General features: G+C 35.6%; 1 protein-coding gene across 5 annotated transcripts in view; it reads right to left on the bottom strand.

Annotated features, from left to right (window-relative positions):
* wts (serine/threonine-protein kinase warts) overlaps positions 1 to 21,797 on the bottom strand; it is a 138,348-nt gene that overhangs the window by 39,978 nt on the left and 76,573 nt on the right. For all 5 annotated transcript variants that reach the window (XM_081729183.1, XM_081729181.1, XM_081729178.1 and 2 more), the window contains one exon: positions 1,073 to 1,187. In XM_081729183.1, the coding sequence (XP_081585309.1) occupies positions 1,073 to 1,187 (115 nt within the window). The remainder of the gene's footprint in view (positions 1 to 1,072; positions 1,188 to 21,797) is intronic.

Genomic DNA, 21,797 nt, shown 5'->3' with positions numbered 1-21,797 from the left:
GTTCATAATCGAAGGCAACAATCCGTGCCGATTTTTTATTTAGAATTTTCTTCATTGTTGAAATTTTCTGACTGTTGAAATGGATATCCAAACCTTTAACAACATAACTGTTTCAACAATGAAGAAAATTCTAAATAAGAAATCGGCACGGATTGTTGCCTTCGATAGATTATGAAGTTCCTTCTCTAAAAATTTGAAGTCTGTAGGTTGAAATTTGTAAAAGAAATTGTAAATTTTCGTGAAAGGTAAAAAATACATGAGATACGAAGACTGTAGTGACATCTATTGGCAAAACTTGTCCATTTACACCATCCTTAAATGTAAATGATAAGACCTTGAAATTACTGTAATGCATCACTTTAGCAATTCTAGACATCATAAAATACAAACCATTCATTGGAATAAAGAATTCACAACCTGCGCGTCCACGACCTGCTGTTCTTTCCTCTGGACTAACACATTTTCATTAATTCTTTAATTACGGTAATTTATTTATTTCCCTTCAGAAGACATTCTTTTTTATTTTGTAATGAGAAGAGACAGATGAAACATGGTATTGCTTTGAAGCTACTTAAAAAAAAAAAAAAAAGTATTTCTCCAATCCAAAAAAGTGGAGTTTTTAAAGCGTGCTTTTCTGAGCTCTTTTTATATCAAGTGTCAAGTAAAATAAAGAGAACAAACTAATGCTAATACACTAATACAAGAACTTCACGTTGAATGAAAATTGCACCTTGTGTCGTGATTTCTTACAGGTTACGACTAACAGCATGAAATGCTTGTACCGTAGTTAATGTAGTATATGTACGCAATGGTTTGTTTTTCCCCTTTCTTTCGCTTGGTTTAACCAACGTACTTCTCTTATCTTCAAACTTCTGATACCGTCCACCATTGTTGGGCGAAATATAACTAAGAAAAATCACACATTTTACTACTTCGAGACTATAAGATCTTGTAATTTTAGAATATGAGTGATTTTTTTTTTTTTAAATTTTATCATCTTGTTACTTTAATAACAATAAAATATTTTTTAATAATCTTAAATAAAAGTGTTTACATCAAAGATATCACTTACCAGGCGATGGACCCTTAGTTAATCCATTTACAGGTTCATTCTGTTGTTTATGAAGATATTCTATAGCTGCCTCTGGCCGCCCTCCTGCCAACTTTAAAGCGCGTAAAGATATATCCTACAAAGAAAGAAAACAAATTAATATTTCCACGAATAACAAAACGACGTAAATTGAAGTATGTTGCTAAATTTTCTTACTCTAATAAAGTAATGTCTTTATTCATTTTAAAAACGATAAACAGAAAAATAGAACGGTGTTTTATGTCTTCTGCGAATATTGCATGAAATTCTACCATACACAGCTACCATTAAAAAAAAAAAAAAAAAAAAAGTCAATAATCAACTACAGAAAGGTAAAGGTGAACAGACGGGTGACTGGATTAAGCTATACAATGTAGAACTTTTCAACTGATACATATTACGAAATATTAAATGGTCGCTTCGATTATGGCCTCTACAGTAAGCATATCTCCCATTCAAGTACGAGTTTTTATGGCTTATGCGTACGCTTGAAATACACTGACTATGTATTTAAATGTGGATGGCTAATCATACTGTGCTGAAACGCGAAAGCAATAAAAATGCACAAAATACGTCGGCTCGAGCGTATTTGGTGTGTTTCGGAACAACAGACCGCTTGCTGTTTCGGAATCAGTAAAAGATGTCTAAAGAAAGGGAAAAAAAGGAAAGACGTGTTGCCAGGCAAGGGGATTTTAGCAAGAAACAGCTGCTTGGGAGATGCTTTGTGCAGTGCATTGGAACTCTGCTATTATAAAGTATGTGCGTGTATAACAAAAAGAATTCACAAAAATACAAGGAAATTTCGAAAAATTCACAGAAAAATCTATGTAACACAATGGGGTTATTTCTCGTGATTCACATGAATGAGGATAAGGGTATGGCAGTAAGGCCTGGAAACCCTGACTGGCTCACAGTATGATTTAGAACTCTGGCGAAAGTGAAATTAACGAGTAACCACGTAGCTCGTGTTCACTGCGCGGGGGTAACGCATCCTCGTATAGCCATACACTAAAGCAGCTGGGTTGGCAAAAACCATGGTTTTTATTTTTTTTAAAAAACGCATTTTTGTTTAAACCTGTTTTTTTTTGGGGGGGGGGTTAAATAATTTGTTCTATGTTTTTATATTGCATATGGACAGAAATATTTTTTTCGCCTTGGTGTTATTATGCAACAACGAGGTTATGCTGGAAGGGGTCCCATAGGCTTAAAGCGGAATCCAAACCGCTTCTCGACTTACATACGAGAGAAATTATTCTCCATTTGGACTCGAAACCGGGACTAATTGGCCACAAATGCGATGAGTCTCCCGACTCACTCACAAAGGACTCCTGATAAAAATACTTTGTACTGATCTTTACATACTTGTTAATATGACTGTCAAGAGTCATTTCAGAAGGACAAAAAGAAAAACAGCTGCACAAATGAAACCATTACACAAAATTATATATAAATCGGGAAACTCCCGCCTTATCTATTGTGAAAATCCTGTTATTACTTTAAATACAAAGCAATAACGAAAAATTCCTTTATTGCTTAGCATGTAAAATTTTATGGTCAACGTATCGTAATCAGTACCTAAAACTGAGGTATTAAATTACAAATTTAGTATGCAGATATCATTCAATTAAATTAAAATTCCAACCCAAGCTAATGTTGGAAGGTACATAGGCAGTCGATAAATTTTGCCAATTTCTATCAATATATTTAAGCAACCTTAGCTTCTTTGCAAAACAACAGACATTTAGGCACACAATTTTGTTTCGTTTGGTATGTTTAGGCTTAACATCCTTATGTAATACCGAGGTACGAAGATTTTCACTTAAAGTGACATCCGAACCGCCACTTGGTTTATACTTGAAAGAAGGGTTGTGGTCCAATCGAGAATTGAACATGGGACGCCTCGATTAAAAGGTGAAAAGGAGATAAAACAAATGCAGATGGTTTGATATGTGGAAACGTCACCATAAAGTTCATACGATTTAAAGCCTTTTTCGTTTTTTTTGTTTGTTTGTTTGTTTGTTTGTTTGTTTAAACCAGGTTTTCTTGACAAAACCAGCTGGTTTAAACCAGGGTTTATGTTTTAGCAGGAACAGACGTTGATAGAATTCACTAAATAGGTGTACGTAATCAGCATATAAAATTTACTTTTTCCATTAGAAACAAAAGACAATCGAAATTCTTACGAGTTTATTTTTTGAAGATCAACTTTACTGCTAAATGAAACTTGTGATCGGAGTTCTATCTCGTGAAAATAATGGACTTATCAAATGTCCCTCATAAAAAGATACATTACCAAGTCAATTATCCTTTTGTAATTATCAATAGAGGTTTTAACGACACTTTTTACTGTATAAAATTGAAGGCTAGTTAATTCTCTAGACTTTACATTTGATTTGTTCTAGCTTGTGAAATATACTAAATAAAATTCAAATTATTTCCATATTCGATTCTTGGTCAAGACACAGGTGAGGGTTGTTGGAGATATCTGAATAATGGTCTTAAAACACAGAAACAGAGCTGCAGAGTGCATATGCGCTCACCACATCTACTAAGTTCAACGTACGCCATACAACAGCTACAGTCCTTTGTAGACTGCAGCACTAGTTAGTTTTACTTTTAGCTTTAATGTCATTTACGAATATTGAATTCAAGTATAGAAGTATTTATTTTTAAAATAAAAAATAAATGACACTGAAATGATCATAAAAAGAAATAAGTAAATCCATCCTATTTGACCAAAACTGAATATTTCTTCATATAAAGCGACTACAAAAAGTGTTATTTAAACCTTACAAGTTATCATCATCGTAAATATTCTGTCATTATTATTAGAGCACCTATCACAACATTTAGAAGATGTGGTTTTCTCCAATGCTCTCTTTCTGAGGTGAAAATTACTCACTTCAATATCGTCCAAGAACTACAATCCTCCTAAGCAACGAGGAGACAAGATTGGAAGCATGCTGAAGAACAGCACTAGAAGGTCCATTATGACAATGTGTTCGCCCACACGTCACTGTGTTGAAACATGTTTTTGGCCCAAAACTCGACGCAATTTGTTCCCAAAGCTCTACACCTACCGGACTTGCTCCATCAGACTTCTTTTCATTCCCCACACTAAAACCCCCTCTCATAGATAGCCGTTCTAAATTCACTGTTAGCATTAGGGAAAATTCGGCAGCAGAGCTGCGTAGATTCTCGAAGGAGCATTCGTTTCACGCAAAATCACGTGATTCGTACATAAATTAGAAGCGGGTATTTCGAAGGCGATAAAAAAAACGACTCTTCTTTATTTATATTTTCAAATTTTGTGAAACTTCACAGCCTCGTATATATCATCTGCACGCGAATAGACACGGATTGGGTAGTTATTGGAAAGTCTACTACTATTTTGCTATTCTGTAATCAATATTATTATATGAAAGTTACATTGTTGAACCTAAATTAAGCGGAAACATCTCCACAACGGAAACAAAATATGACACCGTGGGATCCCGTTGGGAAAGGCCTCGCCATTCATGGGTTATTTAAAAAAAAAAACCGTAACTAACTGTCACATGTTTAACTGTTTAAACATTTTTTTATAGTTTAATTTCAGAATTTAAATAACATTTCTCGAAGTTAATTATCGATAAGTCTTTCCATTAAAATCTATTCCCAACCACAATAGTAAATTAAATGTCAATTATCTTTCAATACAATGATTGGCAAATTATGCCGTCTTTCAAATCTCGATGAATTCTTTCTCATCGTGGACTCATTCACGATTTCGCACAGCCTCTTCGGCTTGTCATTTTGTCCGCTTAGCGTTTATTTGGCAACAGTGCGAAAGGTGTAACTTATTGACTTGCAAGCAGAAGTTATCAACAAACCGGTTCCTCGTTTCTCCTAGCTAGGTCCATATACAATTAACTTGCACATTGCACATATTGGGGTTGTGCGATGTTGCTAACATTCTTCCACTTGTTCGGCGAAAGCCGAGATCTTGGACATGTTCCAGACAAAATTCCTGACATCCTTGTTTGGATAAAGCCCAAAGACCTCCAGCAGACTTCCACAGTATTGCTCTTCATGAACCCGTCAAAGACAATGCTTACGTGTAGACGATTCATGCCTTGCTATTATTCAATGTACGATTTCCCTTTGGGGAAAGTACTTCTTCAACGCTGAGTTCACATCAAATATATCTTTTGTATGGCGGAGATTACAGAAATTTAAAAATAAAAAAAGTTACTAATCTCTTCTTACGGAATAATTTAGATCAATATATGCTTATAATCTAAAAATTTGAATACTCATGTCTTCGCAATCAATTTCTACTTATAAATGTCTCAACCGCCTTCTTCATGTAATCTAGTATGTGGAAAGGAATTATACTTTCATAAGAGCAATGTATTAAAATATCCTTTGCATCAACCACATCTCCTCCCGATTAGCGACCACCAATTTTCTACAGTAAATATTTGTTAGCCTTTTTAAGTCGACCAGCTCACTACAAATATATGTCTCGTTGTTAGGTGGGATACATAGTGTTACTATGTTGTGCTAATGATGACCCAATGGGTAAGAACTCTAAAATATAGATTTGGTGTGCCACCCGAATTACGGAATAGTCATGTATTCAACTTCCAATATGATGTTTCTGACACTTTAAGACAATCACCAACCTTGCTTTTGGCAGGAAAAGCTCTTCCATGGCGAAACGAAAAGATTAGCAGAGAAATTAAAATGCTAGAAATTTTTCAGAAATTGATTGGTACAGTCCTAAAAATAAAACAAACGTCGGTTATCACCTTTTCTTAAGGAATTTTTTTCTTCATTTTACGCATTGTTCTACTTGTGATCGAGACTGTGAAGCACACTGAGTGAGAGTTGGTCAAATGTTTAAAACAATTATTCAAGTGACACCGGCACCAATATTCTTTTCTAAAAAGAAAACAGCAATAGAGCGCAATACGCCCTACAGCTCAACTGCAGCCTCCGCTTCCGGTTACTTGGATTTTGAAAATCCTTGGTAAATCACTTAACGATCTAAAATAGTAATAATAATAATAATAATAATAATAATAATAATAATAATAATAATAATAATAATAATAATAATAATAATAATAATAATAATAAAAACTTTAAACGACCGATTTCAGTCGAAAACTTCGGGTGGTCGCCTTAAACAAGTTTATATATATATATATATATATATATATATATATATATAGAGAGAGAGAGAGAGAGAGAGAGTGTGTGTGGTGTGTGTACCGCTTAAAAGTTTTCGAACATCACGGAATTTTGTAAGCATCTATTGTGATCCTATTACTCTGGCACAAGAACTTGATAGCCCTGCATGAGAGGTACTACTTCCTATAGCATTAAATCTGACGACAGTTGAATCGAGGTCTGAGAGGTACTGCAAATATGTCGAATCATAATTATTAAAATTGAAATCAAAAAAGACAATTTGATATATGTATATTGCATAGTATAAACAAGTGTGGAAGGTGAGGCAAGATATTTTGTTTGGAAAGTGTAGATATAGAGGGTCAATGTAGTGACATAAATTTGAAAGAGAAAGTAGCTTTCCAAATTTTACAGTTCTTTCTAGCTTGTTGATATGCTAACGTTTAAAACGCCAATATAGGTTATTTTCGATCGTTTTTATACATCTCTCCCTCCCCTTTCCCAAGCTGCATGGTTAAATTTGATTTAAACGGCATCGGAAGTATCACTGTTTATCTCAGCGACCCAGAAAACTACGGGATTCGACACTAATATCAGTTATTTTCGATCATTCCTTAAGTTGCACCGTCAAAGTGAAATGGTAGAAACCATCCCAGGCCCGAACGTCATTTATGTTGAAAATTTGATCCAGGTCGGTCGGGTGGTTCAAGAGTTATGAAGTCACAAACACTGTCACTTTCAGTTTTATTTATATGGAAGACAGATAACTTAAGTATTTATTGTAATACATCTATAAGAAGATGTTTCCAAAAGTTTCTAGCCTGATAATGAAAAAATGCGCTGCTGGTAATTAATGTAATATGGTTCTATCATTAATGGAATATTGTGCCATCTACAGAATAAATAATGCATCAGTTTGAACTGTCGAGCTGCGTCAGTTCGTTGAAAGCATTTATTTGAATCAGTCCTGTGCGTTGAGCTCTCATACTGCAAGATAATGTTCTAGTGCACACGACTGTTGTTGTCAAGGCTTCAGTTCTAAGTGTGGCCTGCATCTCCTCGAACACAGTTCTAAGTGTGGCCTTGGTAACAACAGCCGTGTGGACTGGAGCATTGTCATGAAGTATGACACACAGCGACTGATTTAAATTAATGCCAACAAATCAATACAGGTAGACCGGTTGAAACTCATACATTATTTATGGCTTATTATCAGTAGCGCGTTATTTCAGTGTTAGGCCCGAAATTTTTGGAAATATTCATGTATCAACTATTAGAGTTTCTATCATTTCTACCTTATTAAAGGATATAATCTATTATTTGCATATACCTGTTTCAGATTCTAAAATTACAGTGTGTAGTAATATGCTATTAACTCTAATTTTATTCTTCTACCTTTTTGGACTAATGTTCAATGTAAGAAGATTAGAAATAGAGAAACGCTGCTTTGTACGTTTCTTTCTTTAAAATTTAAACCTATAAAAATTAAAGAGGAATAATATTTCTGAACTTTAGTTGAACGCTATTTTGTACAGACGCCATGTAAGGGCGGAAGTGTTAGTAGTATCAAAATGTTTCTTCCTCTTTCCAGCAATAAATGTATCAGATAGTCTAAAAAGTACTGAGCAATCTGCGCAAGAGATGGTGTTAGTATCCCAAATCTCAAAGTATATGAGTAGCAACGGGTAAGGACTAACGTAATTTGACAGCTTACAGTTGAAGCTACTAGATGTGAAGAAGTGTTGGAATTCTTATGATCAGACGTAAGGTATTGCGCCGTGAAGATAAGTAAACTTTCTGAGGCCCGTGAAGAAATTTGTGTTGTTTATAGGTAAAATGCATTATCAAAAGCAATAGCCAAAAGATGGTTCAGTTGCTTTCGTTCTGGAAATTTCGGCGTCCAAGATGCTTCTAGCAATGAGCGACCAATCACAGCAAAAATAAATGATATTCTGACAAAAATAGATCAAGACGGGCGTGTGTGTCACCAATAACATAACATCCATCACTTAACAGGATGAAACTATTTGAAAAAAGCTTGCTACAAAAATAAGTTTGACGTTTGGGTGCCACATGATCTACCTCAAAAACCTTTACACGATTGAATTTCTATTTACGAATTCCTACTGGAACGTAATGAACTCCAGCCATTTTTGAAGTGGTTGAGGACGAGTGATAAAAAGTGGATATCCCATCGTGCATTACGAGCTGCTACCACGGGAAGAACTATAGACTCGAACTTGTACCGTCGACAGTTAGCGCAACTCGTCTGGAATTGGTCAGCAGAAAGAATGTTTACCACGCATACATCTTTAACGACCCATCAGAAACAGAGGTAACTTGGCTTCCTATCTCCAGTATATTCCAATCCCGGATCTGGTGGCATCGTTAGACTATCATTTGTTTCGCTCTCTGCAGAAATCCCGGAGTGATGTTAATTTAAAAAGAGATCTGTGAAAATTACGTGCCACAATTTTTGATCAGAAATTAAAAATGTTTTATAGCAACGGGATTACGGTGTTGCCGGAAGAATGGGAGAAGGTCCACCAAACAAAATGATGGATATGTGGCTTCATATTATTATTTTCAAATCACGATAAAAGTATTCTAAATTTTGACCTTGAAATGCTTAATACTTTTTCTGGTATCCTGATATTGATTGCTTTTGATTTTTCATCAAAACATTTTATGAATTCTGAATTTGTATTATTTTAAAATTTGTATAATTCCCACCTCTGTTCGACTTTGTTTAGATCAAAATCCACTTGCATCTAATTAATGGAATGCAGGTTTCGTGCTTAATCTGAAATATTGTTTATGAGACAGATGTAGGGACAGCCGGTGTGTGTATTACATACGTACGTCTCCTCGTCAGTTACTGGACTGCCAAAATACACTTTTTCGAAAAATGACTTCGATCAAACTTCGTGAACTCCGAAAATACTTGATCGCGCGGCTGGATTCCTTACAAAAAATCTTAAGTTGCTTCAGTTACATCTTGGCAACAGTGTGTGTGAGTACTTTCCCTGCAGCGAGAGGGCACACCCTTAGTCCGCGATCTCATTATCACCGAGCCACTGGGCAACGCATCAAGGTCACAAAGAGCATACCAACTAGAGATGCAAAAAAGCCGGCTTTTTTGAATCGGTGGTTTTTTTCACATAAAAAGCCGGCTTTTTTGGGAAAAAAACGAGAATTTTGGAAATTTTGGCTTTTTTCAACTTCATGATTTTTCTATCTAAATAGCTTTCTTATAGTATATTCTATAGTTAGATAAGAATTCCATGACCTGAATGTCATATTTCGCTCTGAAATTCACCATCAAGATGGATGGAGCACATGTTTTACGAATTAAAGCTAACATGAAGAATGTAGTATTTGAGGGTAATTTTAGAGGCTATTTAACTTTATTTTAACTTTTGAGTTATCGACATCTTTTTTCTTCTCTAGTTTGTCATCCGTGTTTCATTTCTAAGAGCTTTTAGTACTCTAGCTTCTAGCGCAAAAGTTAAACTTGCCCGTTTTTCTATTTATCCGTCAAAGCGTACGTTTTTCAATATATCCGTCAAACCGTACTTCCACATTTCTGTTACACTGTAGTTGTGAAGTGATTTAGCAATAATTTTCCGGACACAACCTTGAATACCAATTTATACAAATAATCAGTAGCGGATTTGGAAAAGTACTTTAGGAGAGTTTTTTCTGATTGTTTCGTTTCCTAAAAAGTCCTAATTTTATTTGCGAAGTGCTTGAAGTTTATGAGTACAGGCATAACTAATATTTCGTTTCGTTTATATGTTTAGCAATAATCTTCCGGATACAACTTTAAAAATCATTTTATACTGAGAATCAGTGGCGGATTTAGAAAAGTATTTTGGGAAGGGTTTCTTACTAATGTTTAGTTTTTTTAAACATTCGTAATTTTTATTTGACGGGAGCTTAAAGTTTATGAGTAAAGGCATAAATAATAGATATTTCGTTTGTTGCTGACATTCCGTAACTTTGGGGAACGAGCTTCAGTCCGAAAGACCGCCCCCCTAACCTTCGCAAAAACCGTCACTGCTGGTAATTAGTAATAATAACGATTTAAAAACAATAAAAAAGGAAGTCGCCCAACTCACAGTACACGCACTATTTCTACATTCACAGATGGAATGAAGAAAAGCTTTGTCAGAATGGTCGAATGCTGTTTGAATGCCGGACTTCCCGATAGAAGCGCAAAAGCTAATCACTCAGTCATGTTTGTTGTGCAGTTGTATTTAGCTTAACTTAAATATATTCCGTAGTATTTTTTGGGGGGGTGGGGGGAGTTCCGTAATGATATGTTGAATCCCTCTTGTTAAAAATTCAGAAAACTTGAGGATTGGGTAAACTGTGATGGTGGTTATATAAAACATAACTGTAGAATTTCAAGAATATACAGAACCAAAAGCTCTAGATGTGCAGCCTTTAAGTGTATCATATAAATCTAAGTATTTCTCTTATGTTTTATTTTAATTTTATTTTGTTTCAAAAAGAGAGTATGGAACATTTTGAAGTAAAAATACTACATACTATTTTGCTAGTTATTTGTGTATTCTTTAAAAAGAAGTGTTTACTTTTAGGGTTGGCTGGTTTACACCAACTTTTTTGTTAATAACTGGTTTAAACCACAAAAATAAAAAGAATGAAAAATGCGAATCGTGTGAACTTCATGGTAACGTTTCCAGATATCAAACCACCTGCCATAGTTTTATTTCCCTTTCATCTTTTAATCAAGGTGTCCCATGCTCAATTCTCGGTCGAACCACAACCCTTCTTTCATGCGTAACCCAAGTAGCGGTTCGGATGTCAGTTTAAGCGAAAGTCTTCTCCTTGATAACCTCGGTATTTCGTAAGGATGTTAAGCCTAAATATACGAAACAAACCAAATTGTATATTTCTGCATGCCTAAATGCGTGTTGTTTTATAAAGAAGCCAATATTGCTTAAATATATTGATAGAAATTGGCAAAATTTATCGATTGCCTACGTAGCTTCCAACATTAGCTTGGATTGTACTTTCAATGATATCTACGTACCGGTACTAAATTTGTAATTTAATACCTCAGTTTTAGCGTACTGATTATGGTACGTTGACCTTTAAATTTTACATGCAAAGCAATAACAGGATTTTCCCGTTATTGTCTTACATTTCAAGTAATGACGGGATTTTCCCAATGGCTAGGGCGGGAGATTCTCAACTTAAGAAATTTACTGACCGCACTTCTTTAAGCTTATGGGAGTTCTTCCGGCATAACCCCGCTGTTGCATAATAACATCAAGGCGAGAGCTCCTCCGTGGCTAAGCGGTTAGCGTACGCGCCTTTGGCGTGGGAGGCCCGGGTTCGATTCCCGGCGGGAGCTCATGTGGTTCGGATTCCACGTTAATCAGTAGGTCCACGTCTCATATAGCCTCGCTGCTGAACGGGACGTTAAACTCAACTCAACTCAACATCAAGGCGAAACAAACTTATTTCTGTGAATATGTAATATAAATACATAAAGCAAAAAATCTAAGTCAAAAAAGCCTGGTTTAAACATCCCCCAAAAAACGGGTTTTTGGCATTTTCAAAAACAACCACGGTTCTTGCCAACTCTGCTTACTTTTGTATATAGGAGGTTAAAAAATTCTTATTATATACATTGGTTAATCCTGTGGAATTCATAATGTAAATATGTTGAAGAAAAATTGTTTGAAATATTTTTTCGAAATTCATAGTTTATTTTCGATGTTTTATATTATTATCAGCATCAACCACCAATTAAATGATTTTTTGTGTTATAGAGAAGCGATACAAAGTCTGTTTTATCAATTTAAAGCAGTATTTTGAAAAAAGCCCAAAATTTCCCAAGCAAAAAAGCAAAGCAGAAAAAACCGAGTTTTTTTCCAAAAAAGCCGGTTTTTTTCCGAGCCCTTGCATCTCTAATACCAACCCAGGCCGATTAGATCTTCGCAACAGGGACATCCAGAGCAGCTTCACAAGCGTCAGCGTGTCTGTATGTCCTCCTGTCTTCAGATATATCTAGTTCCTTCTCCAAATCACAATAAAGCATTCCACTCAATGATGAGCAGTATACTGAAGAAATACATAGAGATAAATAAGTTGAAATAAAAAAGGTATTCCTCACACGATGCCTTTACAAATAATAAAAATACTTTAGTTAAAAAATAATTATCTACAAGATAAACCAGAAGATAAACGAGACGAGGAGAGAAAGTCATCGAGCTAACATTCCTAACATGAAATTCCGTTTCACCAAAGAATTCGGACTAACCACTGTGGCCTGATGATACAAATGATTGTTTTATCAGGTGATCCTGAGTTTATCCCGGGTTAAACAAAATGTACAAAAAGATACGCAAGCTCAAACCAAACTATAATAAAATATATTTTTTATATCCCTCCCTATGTACATACCACAATAGGAATTATAACTCTACCTGTCTCCATAGCTGAAAGGTGGGACTCCGAAGTTGACCATTTTCCATGTCTTCTACAATTCATAAATTGTACTCCCCGTCTTTGATGGCCCATTACTTGGCCGGAATTTTTTTTCGACAAAACAAAAAATATGGGTCTCTTAAAGTTGCTATATAAAAAAAGTTTCAACAATATCTGAAATGGTGATAGTACTTTTTTTTTTTTTTTTTTTTTTTTTTGCCTGAGTTGAAATGGAAGGCACCTCATGTGAAATTGTGTTAAACCCTCTTCAATAAATTAAACGACCTACACAGCTGCTAAGTATCGCAGTTTCAAGCACAATGGGATTCATGTCAGAATATCGTCGAATGTACAAGGGCTGCTGGAAAAGTTTCTGCAAACTACTACTAACACAGGCGCTAGTTCCCTTATTATAAAATTCGAAAGAATATATGTTTCTATGTTTAAATTATCTTTGTTCAAGCGTATTTGTTTATTTTTCACAGCACTTTGAAGCAGCAGTTTTGTGGGAAATTGAAATTTTTCGTTAACACTTTCGGGCAATGATTTTTTATAATTTCAAGCGTAGTTTTACACCAAAATAATGCATCAAGCGACTTCCTTTGGTTTTCGAGAAGACGCACCATCTAATAGGACTGTATAGAATTGGATTTTCCGGATTCAACCATGATCGCTCATTTCTCAGTGGTGAATTTCGTGAAGGTCCTCCACACGTGTCTGTCGTTGCCAGCAATATTGATGCTGTACGGGAAATGACTGACAGATCGGGATGTGGCATACAGTGAGGTTCAGGTATCCTTAAGCACTGATATGAAAGCAATACATACATACGATTTTGTATGGTCACCTGAATGTACGGAAACTTTCAAGCAGTTGGAAGCATACAACTTGGCCGACGCTCAGAAATATGTTCGTGTCAATTGGCGTAAAGAAATGCTTTTTTTTTTAAAAAAAAAAAAAAAAAAAAAAACTCAACAGAGAGAAATACAATTTGATGTACATCGTTACAATGGACGAAACTTGTATCTATTCATACGAACCTCAAACTAAACAGCAATCCCTGTTTGGGTGTTTCAACGTGGGCCGAAATCATCAAAAAGTTGTTCGTTCGAAGAGTATTGCCAATCAAATAATTGCTTGTTTCTTCGGTTATACCGGACTTGTGGCAACCACAGCTTTAGAAGATAGAAGGATTGTAAAAGCTGAGTCTAATTACTTCTTTTTGTTCCCACACATGAAAAATAAGATTGTGATAAGCAATTTGTGTCGCTTGGAACAGCTACTAACGCATTCCGAAAAGTAGTTTTTGAAGTGAAGTTTGAAAAACAATAAAGCTTTTCCAGAATTTCACGTTTTTATATATACTGATTGATTGCAGAAAGTTTTCCAGCAGCCCTCGTATATGGATCCAGACAACTATGAATAGAAAATAACAGTTACCGCGTGCATTATTCAATATCTGATTCTATTGTTGCAACAAATGAAGGAATTCTTAAACAGCTAGCACCAGACAGAAATGTAGCCATTGTGCAATCGGGTCTCAGTTGGCTCAGGTTTCTTATCCTCAAAGAAGCTTGCGATCACTAATCGAAATGAGGCTCACACTAGTTCACACTCGAATCTGTGATCGCTATTATTAATGAGACTCGCACTCATTAACCTAAATTGGGCTTCGACTCGCTAGCCACTTACAGCGTTCGTGGTTGACTGAGCCCGAGAACCAGAACAAAGTTCGCGAACTTGAATATTTATAACAAGCACCACAAATTAAATTCTCTGTGCATTCACTGCTGTTGTATAGATTCACAGTAGCAGTTTTTGTTTTATGAGAAACAAAACTTGGGATTAACCTCCAAGAACAGAAGAAAGGAATACACGAGACTATTTGACAAACTCACTCCCTAAATTATTTTCTGAAAACATTTTGTCTCAGGTATTCCATTACTTGGCAGCCCATCTACAGTATCTGTACGCCTATCTTCTTCCCTGAATTTAGTTATATCTGATACTTAACAATACAATTCGCTGTCCCGACAGAATTTTAGTATCTTTGTTCTTACTTCCTGTTGTGCTGTCCGAAGTTGGATGTAAACTGGCTACGATATATATTAAATAAAATGTTCCATTTTTACAAATAAGATGCTAGTTGTTCTCGTTATCTTTACGCATAGTCCCATCAACAGAAAGAGAATAAACAACGATTAAATACTTAAGAGTTCAGCACGAAGTTAGCAACACTGCTATCGCGCCGCCACTGCATCATAGCACAAGGTCACACAGAAATAAAAGGAGAAGGTAAACAGTGTCAGGGATTATTACTCTCGCTCTCGGAGCTTCATTCGTGTCTATGCATTTCGAGTCTCCTTTATTTCTCTGGCTCCACAAAAACAATCATATACATGCAAACGAACTGCATACATATCAGCAGCTTGTATACAGTGTCCACTGCTCAGTGGACGACTTTTATAGTTTCCATCAAGGCCACACGATGAACAATTACACACACACACATACACACATATTTATATATATATATATATATATATATATATATATATATATATATATATATATATATATATATATATATATATATATATATATATATATATATATAGTCACTCGCTTACATGCTGGGTTGACAAAAATCAACAGCTAAAATTTTTAAACGAAAAAAAATTCTCTCAACTTGCTTTGCTACGCCTTCAATGGATCTACTCCACGTTCACAAACTTTATTTCCCTTCGAAATTTACTTAAATATTTACCTAAAGTAACTACAAATCAAAAATTTCTTTGAAACCGTTTTTACTCAAATGACTGTGTTTCTGGGAACTCTTTATAGACTAATCAGGTTAGTGAATATACTAATAACAACTGGATTGTACAATGATACTCCGTTAGGAAACAAAAAGAGCAACCAACTACGAAAACAATCGCACACCATTAAAGCTACAGAAGAGCTGAGTTGAGTTGGGTCTAATGTTCCTTTCAGTAGCGAGGCCTACTGATTAACGTGGAATCCGAACATGAGCTCCCGCCAGGAATCGAACCCGGGGCTCCCACGCCAAAGGCACGTACGCTAACCGCTTAGCCACGAAGGCGCTCAAGCTACAGACGAATAGCTTAAGTGTAATTACATCAGATCAACTTACTTCCCGGTGATATATACTACGGTGGTGCTAACACGTATTACGGTATGTCACCAAGCGCTGTTAATTTGGAGTTTAACGCCCCTTCACACAAGGAACGGATATGGACCTGTCATCCAGACATCCGAATCAAACCTAGTCCAGTCGATAAGCATAACAAAGATACGTTTATGCATAAAAAAATAGATGACCATGGACAACAGAGTAAGTCCTTGGGGCCCATTAACCCTGTTAGTATAACAGACTCGCAGTAAAATAGCTATTGCATCAACACTGTTCATTGGAAAGTCATGGTTTATAGTTCATTCTCTTCACCATGAAACAAGCTATCGAGAGGTGCTATGTATTGGGGCCCATAACGTACTTGAACAGAGAAAAATTGGGAGAATGTCAGGAAAATTCCCTCCAGAAATCCCTCCTATCAATCCCCCCCCCTCTGGAATGGTTCTGGGTAAAAGCACACAATCCAAATGTATCACAAATAATAGTATAGGGGATAAGAAATGTGTATACCAAGTTTTGTATTGATAGACGGAATAGACATGAGGGAAAAACTTATATACCAATACACGCTTTCCTTTCATACCTATTCCGTCTAGCAATACAAAACTTGGTACAGTCGTTTCTTATCCCCTATAGTATTTTTCGAAATACATTTGGATTGTGTGCTTTTACCCAGGGCCACTCCACAGGGGTCCACTCCATGGCACCTAATTTTTTGTGCATGAACATATCTTTGTTATGTTTATCGAATGGACTAGGTTTGTTTCGGATGTCCGGATGACAGGTTCATGTCCTTTCCTTGTCAGCACTGAAGCTACAAAAAATAAATAAATAAATAAATAAAAATAAAATAAAATAAAAAATAAACCTACAGCGTGAGATCTGAACCACGTGAGCTCTCACTGAGAATTGAATCAGATCTTCCGCTCCGAAGACGAGCTTGGTGACTGCATAACCAGAAAGAAGCTTATACGAACGCTCGAACTAGAGTTGCCCATGAGGCGAGAGTCGAAATGAAAGATGCTTCCGAAACGAGAAACATGAGAAATTTCTCCAGGTTATGAGCAACACTAATATCTAAGTCTTAGATCCCTAACACTGTGTTGATGCCACGTGCTCCATACCATAAAAACTATCAATCGATAAAATGATTGTAAGAATAGAATGAAGTGATTGTGTGAACATTTATCAACTTTTAAGATACTTAAATCATTACACAATATATTTTATAATAATAGAAATGGTTTAAATATTTAAATATGTAGTAAATATGGCTATATAACACACTTCGTGACTTGTCGTGGGAAGGAAGGATTTTGATAGCTTGTAGATAAAATAAGAAAAAAATCAGGGCATAAATTTTGTACATAATTTTACGAAACAAGAAGAAAAATTTCGACATACACTAGCTCGAACAATACGTTCTTAGCACACTAGCTATACGGAATAATTAAAAAATAAAATGAAAATTACTTGAGTATTATCACAACATGGACAGTAGTTTTTGGTTAGCCGTTTTCATTACAATTCTGACGAAAATAAACGAATGTAATAACTCCCAGTTTCATAGCAACATAACCGAGAAAACTGCAGTCTATGACCATCGAGTAAATGCAATATTATCAAGTGTACTCTGTGTCAATGTGTGTCGTGCAGTTAGCATAATCTACATCCATTTTAAGGCCCGCTCATCCTCTTAAGGCTTAAGCGAATTACTTAAGACTATGATATCAAATATCAGAAGTGATTTAGATGGCATCCACATAATTCTATTGAATGAAGTAGTAGCTGTTTACAGAGGCAATAATCTGGATTCGCGCTTTGTGACATCAAATTGTCGGGAACAGGTTTTGAAATTAACAATCAGTTCATTTCACAGTATTTCGTAGCTACCATCTGATTCATTTCCTACATTTTTGATGTTCATCATCGCCTTTTAAGTAATTTATTAGTATTCAAAATAAATAAATGAAAATAAAAGTGAGGTGTGAGCTGAGCGAAGAGCTTTATGAAGACACAATTAAGCAAAAATTGTTCATATTAATTTCTGGGAGCCCATTACAATGATGGTTGCATTTATTATTTTCCCTATCATAAAAAAGCTTAATTAAATTTAAAAGTCCAACTTTGTGCTGTGAACGGGTTAGCAAAGAGAGTCCTGTTAAAACTAAACGTTCGTTGTGTGTGTGCTCGGCCGAGCCGATTAACACCGCATAGCTTGGGGACTGAGGACATACTAATCAGCACTGAACATTTGGTGAACAATCTCTGACTTGTGCAGCAATGTTAGACTGACAGACATTTTCCGCTTAAAGAACTGTCAAACCTTCGCCGATGACCAACAGCACGCAGGAAGATCCACCATACTAGACACTATGGATAAAATCAATCTGTTTACACAAACTGCATGACGATCCGTATCTTCTCATTCGCAAACTTTTTTGATCTTGCTGGAGTGGGTTCTGGAGCATGACAAATAATTCCTATTAAACATTTGTACATATACCTAAATGCCGCCAAATTTATTCAGAATTCCTTTGTAAATACCTTCGAGTTATGAGCTCAAAGGATATTTTTTTCTGTCCACGATTATTATTGGATTGGTTGTTTAGTTTGAAAAAAAAAAAAGAAATCTTTAAGTTCTACGTCCCACGATTATGCCGGCTAGGCTAAATGAGAGGATGAGAAATAAATGAAATGAAGAAAGTTGGAGGAAACGAGAGAACCCCTAGAAAACCCACGTACACAATGTTTGTCCACCACAAAATCCACTTGATGGGTGCTGGGAATGTACCAAGGACCCCATGTACCATAGGTGAACGCTCTACCACTGATTGGTTGTTTTGGAGTTTAGTGTCCCGTTCAACAGCGAAGCTATATGAGAGATGAACTTAACCATCAGAGGAGAGAGATTTACCATGGTCAGCATTGGAGATGAGAGAGCATCATATATAGAAATGATCCCGAAACGAGATTTCAAAATGAAATTCACAGCACATTTCGCACCATCGAGAAGTTCAGCAAGTCATGGGTAGTGTTCAACAGTCTTCAGAAAAGATAAGAAAAAAGTCATTCCAGAAGTAAGGAATCCTTGGAATTAATGTGTACATGAAAGAAAAAAAACTACTTAGAGGGAATGGTGTTACTAAGGCCTATAGATTATTATTTTTAACGACTTCACTCTGAAAATTATGAATAACATTTTATACGTAATATAGAAAAGTTTAACAGAACTGGTATCTACTTCACAGACTGTCAGTGATTACACGCAAGAAAGAAAGAAAGCTATTTGTAGTTTATTTTAATCAGGTGTTGATTTTCACGTTCGTGATCCATCGTTTTAAAACAATTTTGGAATTCTGAAAATTTCCAATTACAAGAGATGTTCAATTACCTACAATTATACAGGAACAGTTCACCAACGACTACTAATTCCCTACAGTAATCACGAGAAGAGAAAGCGTCATGTGGTGATACATTCTTAGAACTCTATCTCTCACGAGAAGTTTGTTCCACTTCTTTAGGCAACAAAAAATATCAATTATAAGGAACATAAACGACCATTGACAATTAAATTGGCTACAATAAAAACCTTGTAAATTTCACAAGTATCACAGTTGGTCAGTTCTATGTCATCGCTTTAAATTTTCTTTGGATCAGTAACAAGAAAATAATCACTTATAACTGTTTTCTATACTTGGTATAAGTGGTTATTTATTTTTCTATACAGGCTTTTTAGACTTCTAAACTTGTAAAATTCAATAATCAACTGGCATCACACACATCAAAGCCAAAAGAATTTAAAAAAAAAAAAAAAAAACTTATAAGCACTGGCCGTGTCATCGTGGACTTGGGTTGTAGAACATTGTTCTTACCTTGCTATGACGGCGACACAAGTAGGGAGTACACACTCCCACCCCCTACCTATATACTAACTACTATAGTTCGCGTCACCCAAATTGGCGTGTGACATCAGCCAATAAGCTCGCATTGCGCTGTTACTAAACCTTCAGGGAGGAATTGAATCATTAATAATTGTTCAAAAATACGAACAAAATTAATTATGAATTATTGGATCCCTCCCTGAAGGTTTAGTAACAGCGCACCGCGGGCTTATTGGCTGATGTCACATGCCAATTCGGGTGACGCGGATTATAGCAATAGAGCAAGATTGTTCAGACCAGTCGCGCAGCATGCTGTTGCTGCTGTCGACAGGCAGCAAGCAGAAGATGTTGCCACTTTTGCCATTTCACACAATGTGTTCAAAAAGTTATATACATCCTTATGGAGAATCTCATGAATTTCTTTTCCTTCGTTATAGATATTGAATAACTGAGCAGTCATGGGCTATACGTTGCAAGAACGTATATTCATTGTGATAAGAGTACATCCGCATCAGCAGTTATCCTTTGACCCAGAGGCCCACAAAGAGAAGTACGAACAGATGCACCAAACAAACCCTCTATCAAGGCAGTATGTCAAGTTGCAGGAAAAGTACAGTAGTGCAGTGAACGCGCCGATAAACGCTGGATTAAGGTTGTTAACAGAACAGCTGATCGATTCATATGCTGTGAATAAAAGCAGTGCAACGACTTTCGAGCCAGTCCGGGTTCTCCACTGGCAATGCACATACGGCCATGCGCAATGTTCGAAATTTTACCCCAAAAGTTAAAACTGGTCCAGCACTTGGTGCCGGGAAACATGGATGCCCGAAAAGATTTGTCGTTGGCTCATGTAATCTCCAGATTTATGGCCTGCAGATTTCTTTCTTGAAGGGTTATCTTAAAGATTCCATCTACATTACTCATTTGCAAAGTATTTCGGAATTAAAAGACAATATTCACTGCTATGTTGGTAACATCTCAAACATAACGCTGAAAACTGTTTTCAAGATCGTTCGTCGTGTTTACTTAGAAAGTGTAGAACATAATAATAATAATAATAATAATAATAATAATAATAATAATAATAATAATAATAATAATGTTTTCTCATAAGGTTTCTTAACTTTTTGAACACCCTGTATCAAGTTTCGTATTCGTATTACAATAACTAGGTGAGTTAAGAGAATAAGGTTAAGATTAAGTTAGTTTTAAACGCAATGTATTGACAAGTTTCCTATTATAATTAAATGCACATATGAACTGTGGGATTTGTAGCTTTCATTTGCTGATGGATTGGATTGTTTAGAACAGTGATTCTCAACCTAATTTCTATCACAACTCCCATTTTATCACATCCTCTTGTCAGCGACTCCCTTATAATTTCTGGTTTGTAATAAGCTTGTGTTGGTTTTTAATATACCTACTGCGGAGATCTCAAGATATCCATCTATCTTTATAATAGTAAAATCCATTTCTTGTATATAGTGGATACAGTAACTTCCCTAAAAGTGAATGGATTAAAATCAAATTTGATCAGTTCATTCATATTACAAATATCGAATCCGATCCGCCACATTGTTTTAACATAGAGGCCGTTTGAAAATTTTAAAACTTCACAACTCCCTTAATTTTGGATCATGAAAGTGATTTCTAATTTTGGTTTTAAAAACTTGGACAGTTGTTAAAAAAGTTATTCAGTACTTTAAATGACATGATAATGTGTGTCACGAATACTGGACTGGACATTGCTGCACTAGTGAAACCACACCACGCTCAGGTATCTCATTAGCTTTCAATTTTAATTGTATTTTAATATCCAGGTTTTGTTGCATTTGTATTTTCCTGGTATTTCAATATGCAGTTCTCATTAGTTTCATATCGTTCTCTCTTTCATTTAAATTGATTTTTAAACAACTCCCCACCTGTTGAAAATGTTTAGTAGACTTACATTTTGCTGTTCTTAACAGTATGTATGAAAATAAAAATATGCCTATCAGAACAAAATTAAAAATAATATTTCCGGATTAGG

This window comes from Thermobia domestica, chromosome 10 (assembly GCF_964235325.1).
Source record: "Thermobia domestica chromosome 10, izTheDome1.hap1.1, whole genome shotgun sequence".
NCBI lineage: Eukaryota > Metazoa > Arthropoda > Insecta > Zygentoma > Lepismatidae > Thermobia > Thermobia domestica.
This window is presented reverse-complemented; position numbering and strand designations above follow the sequence as displayed.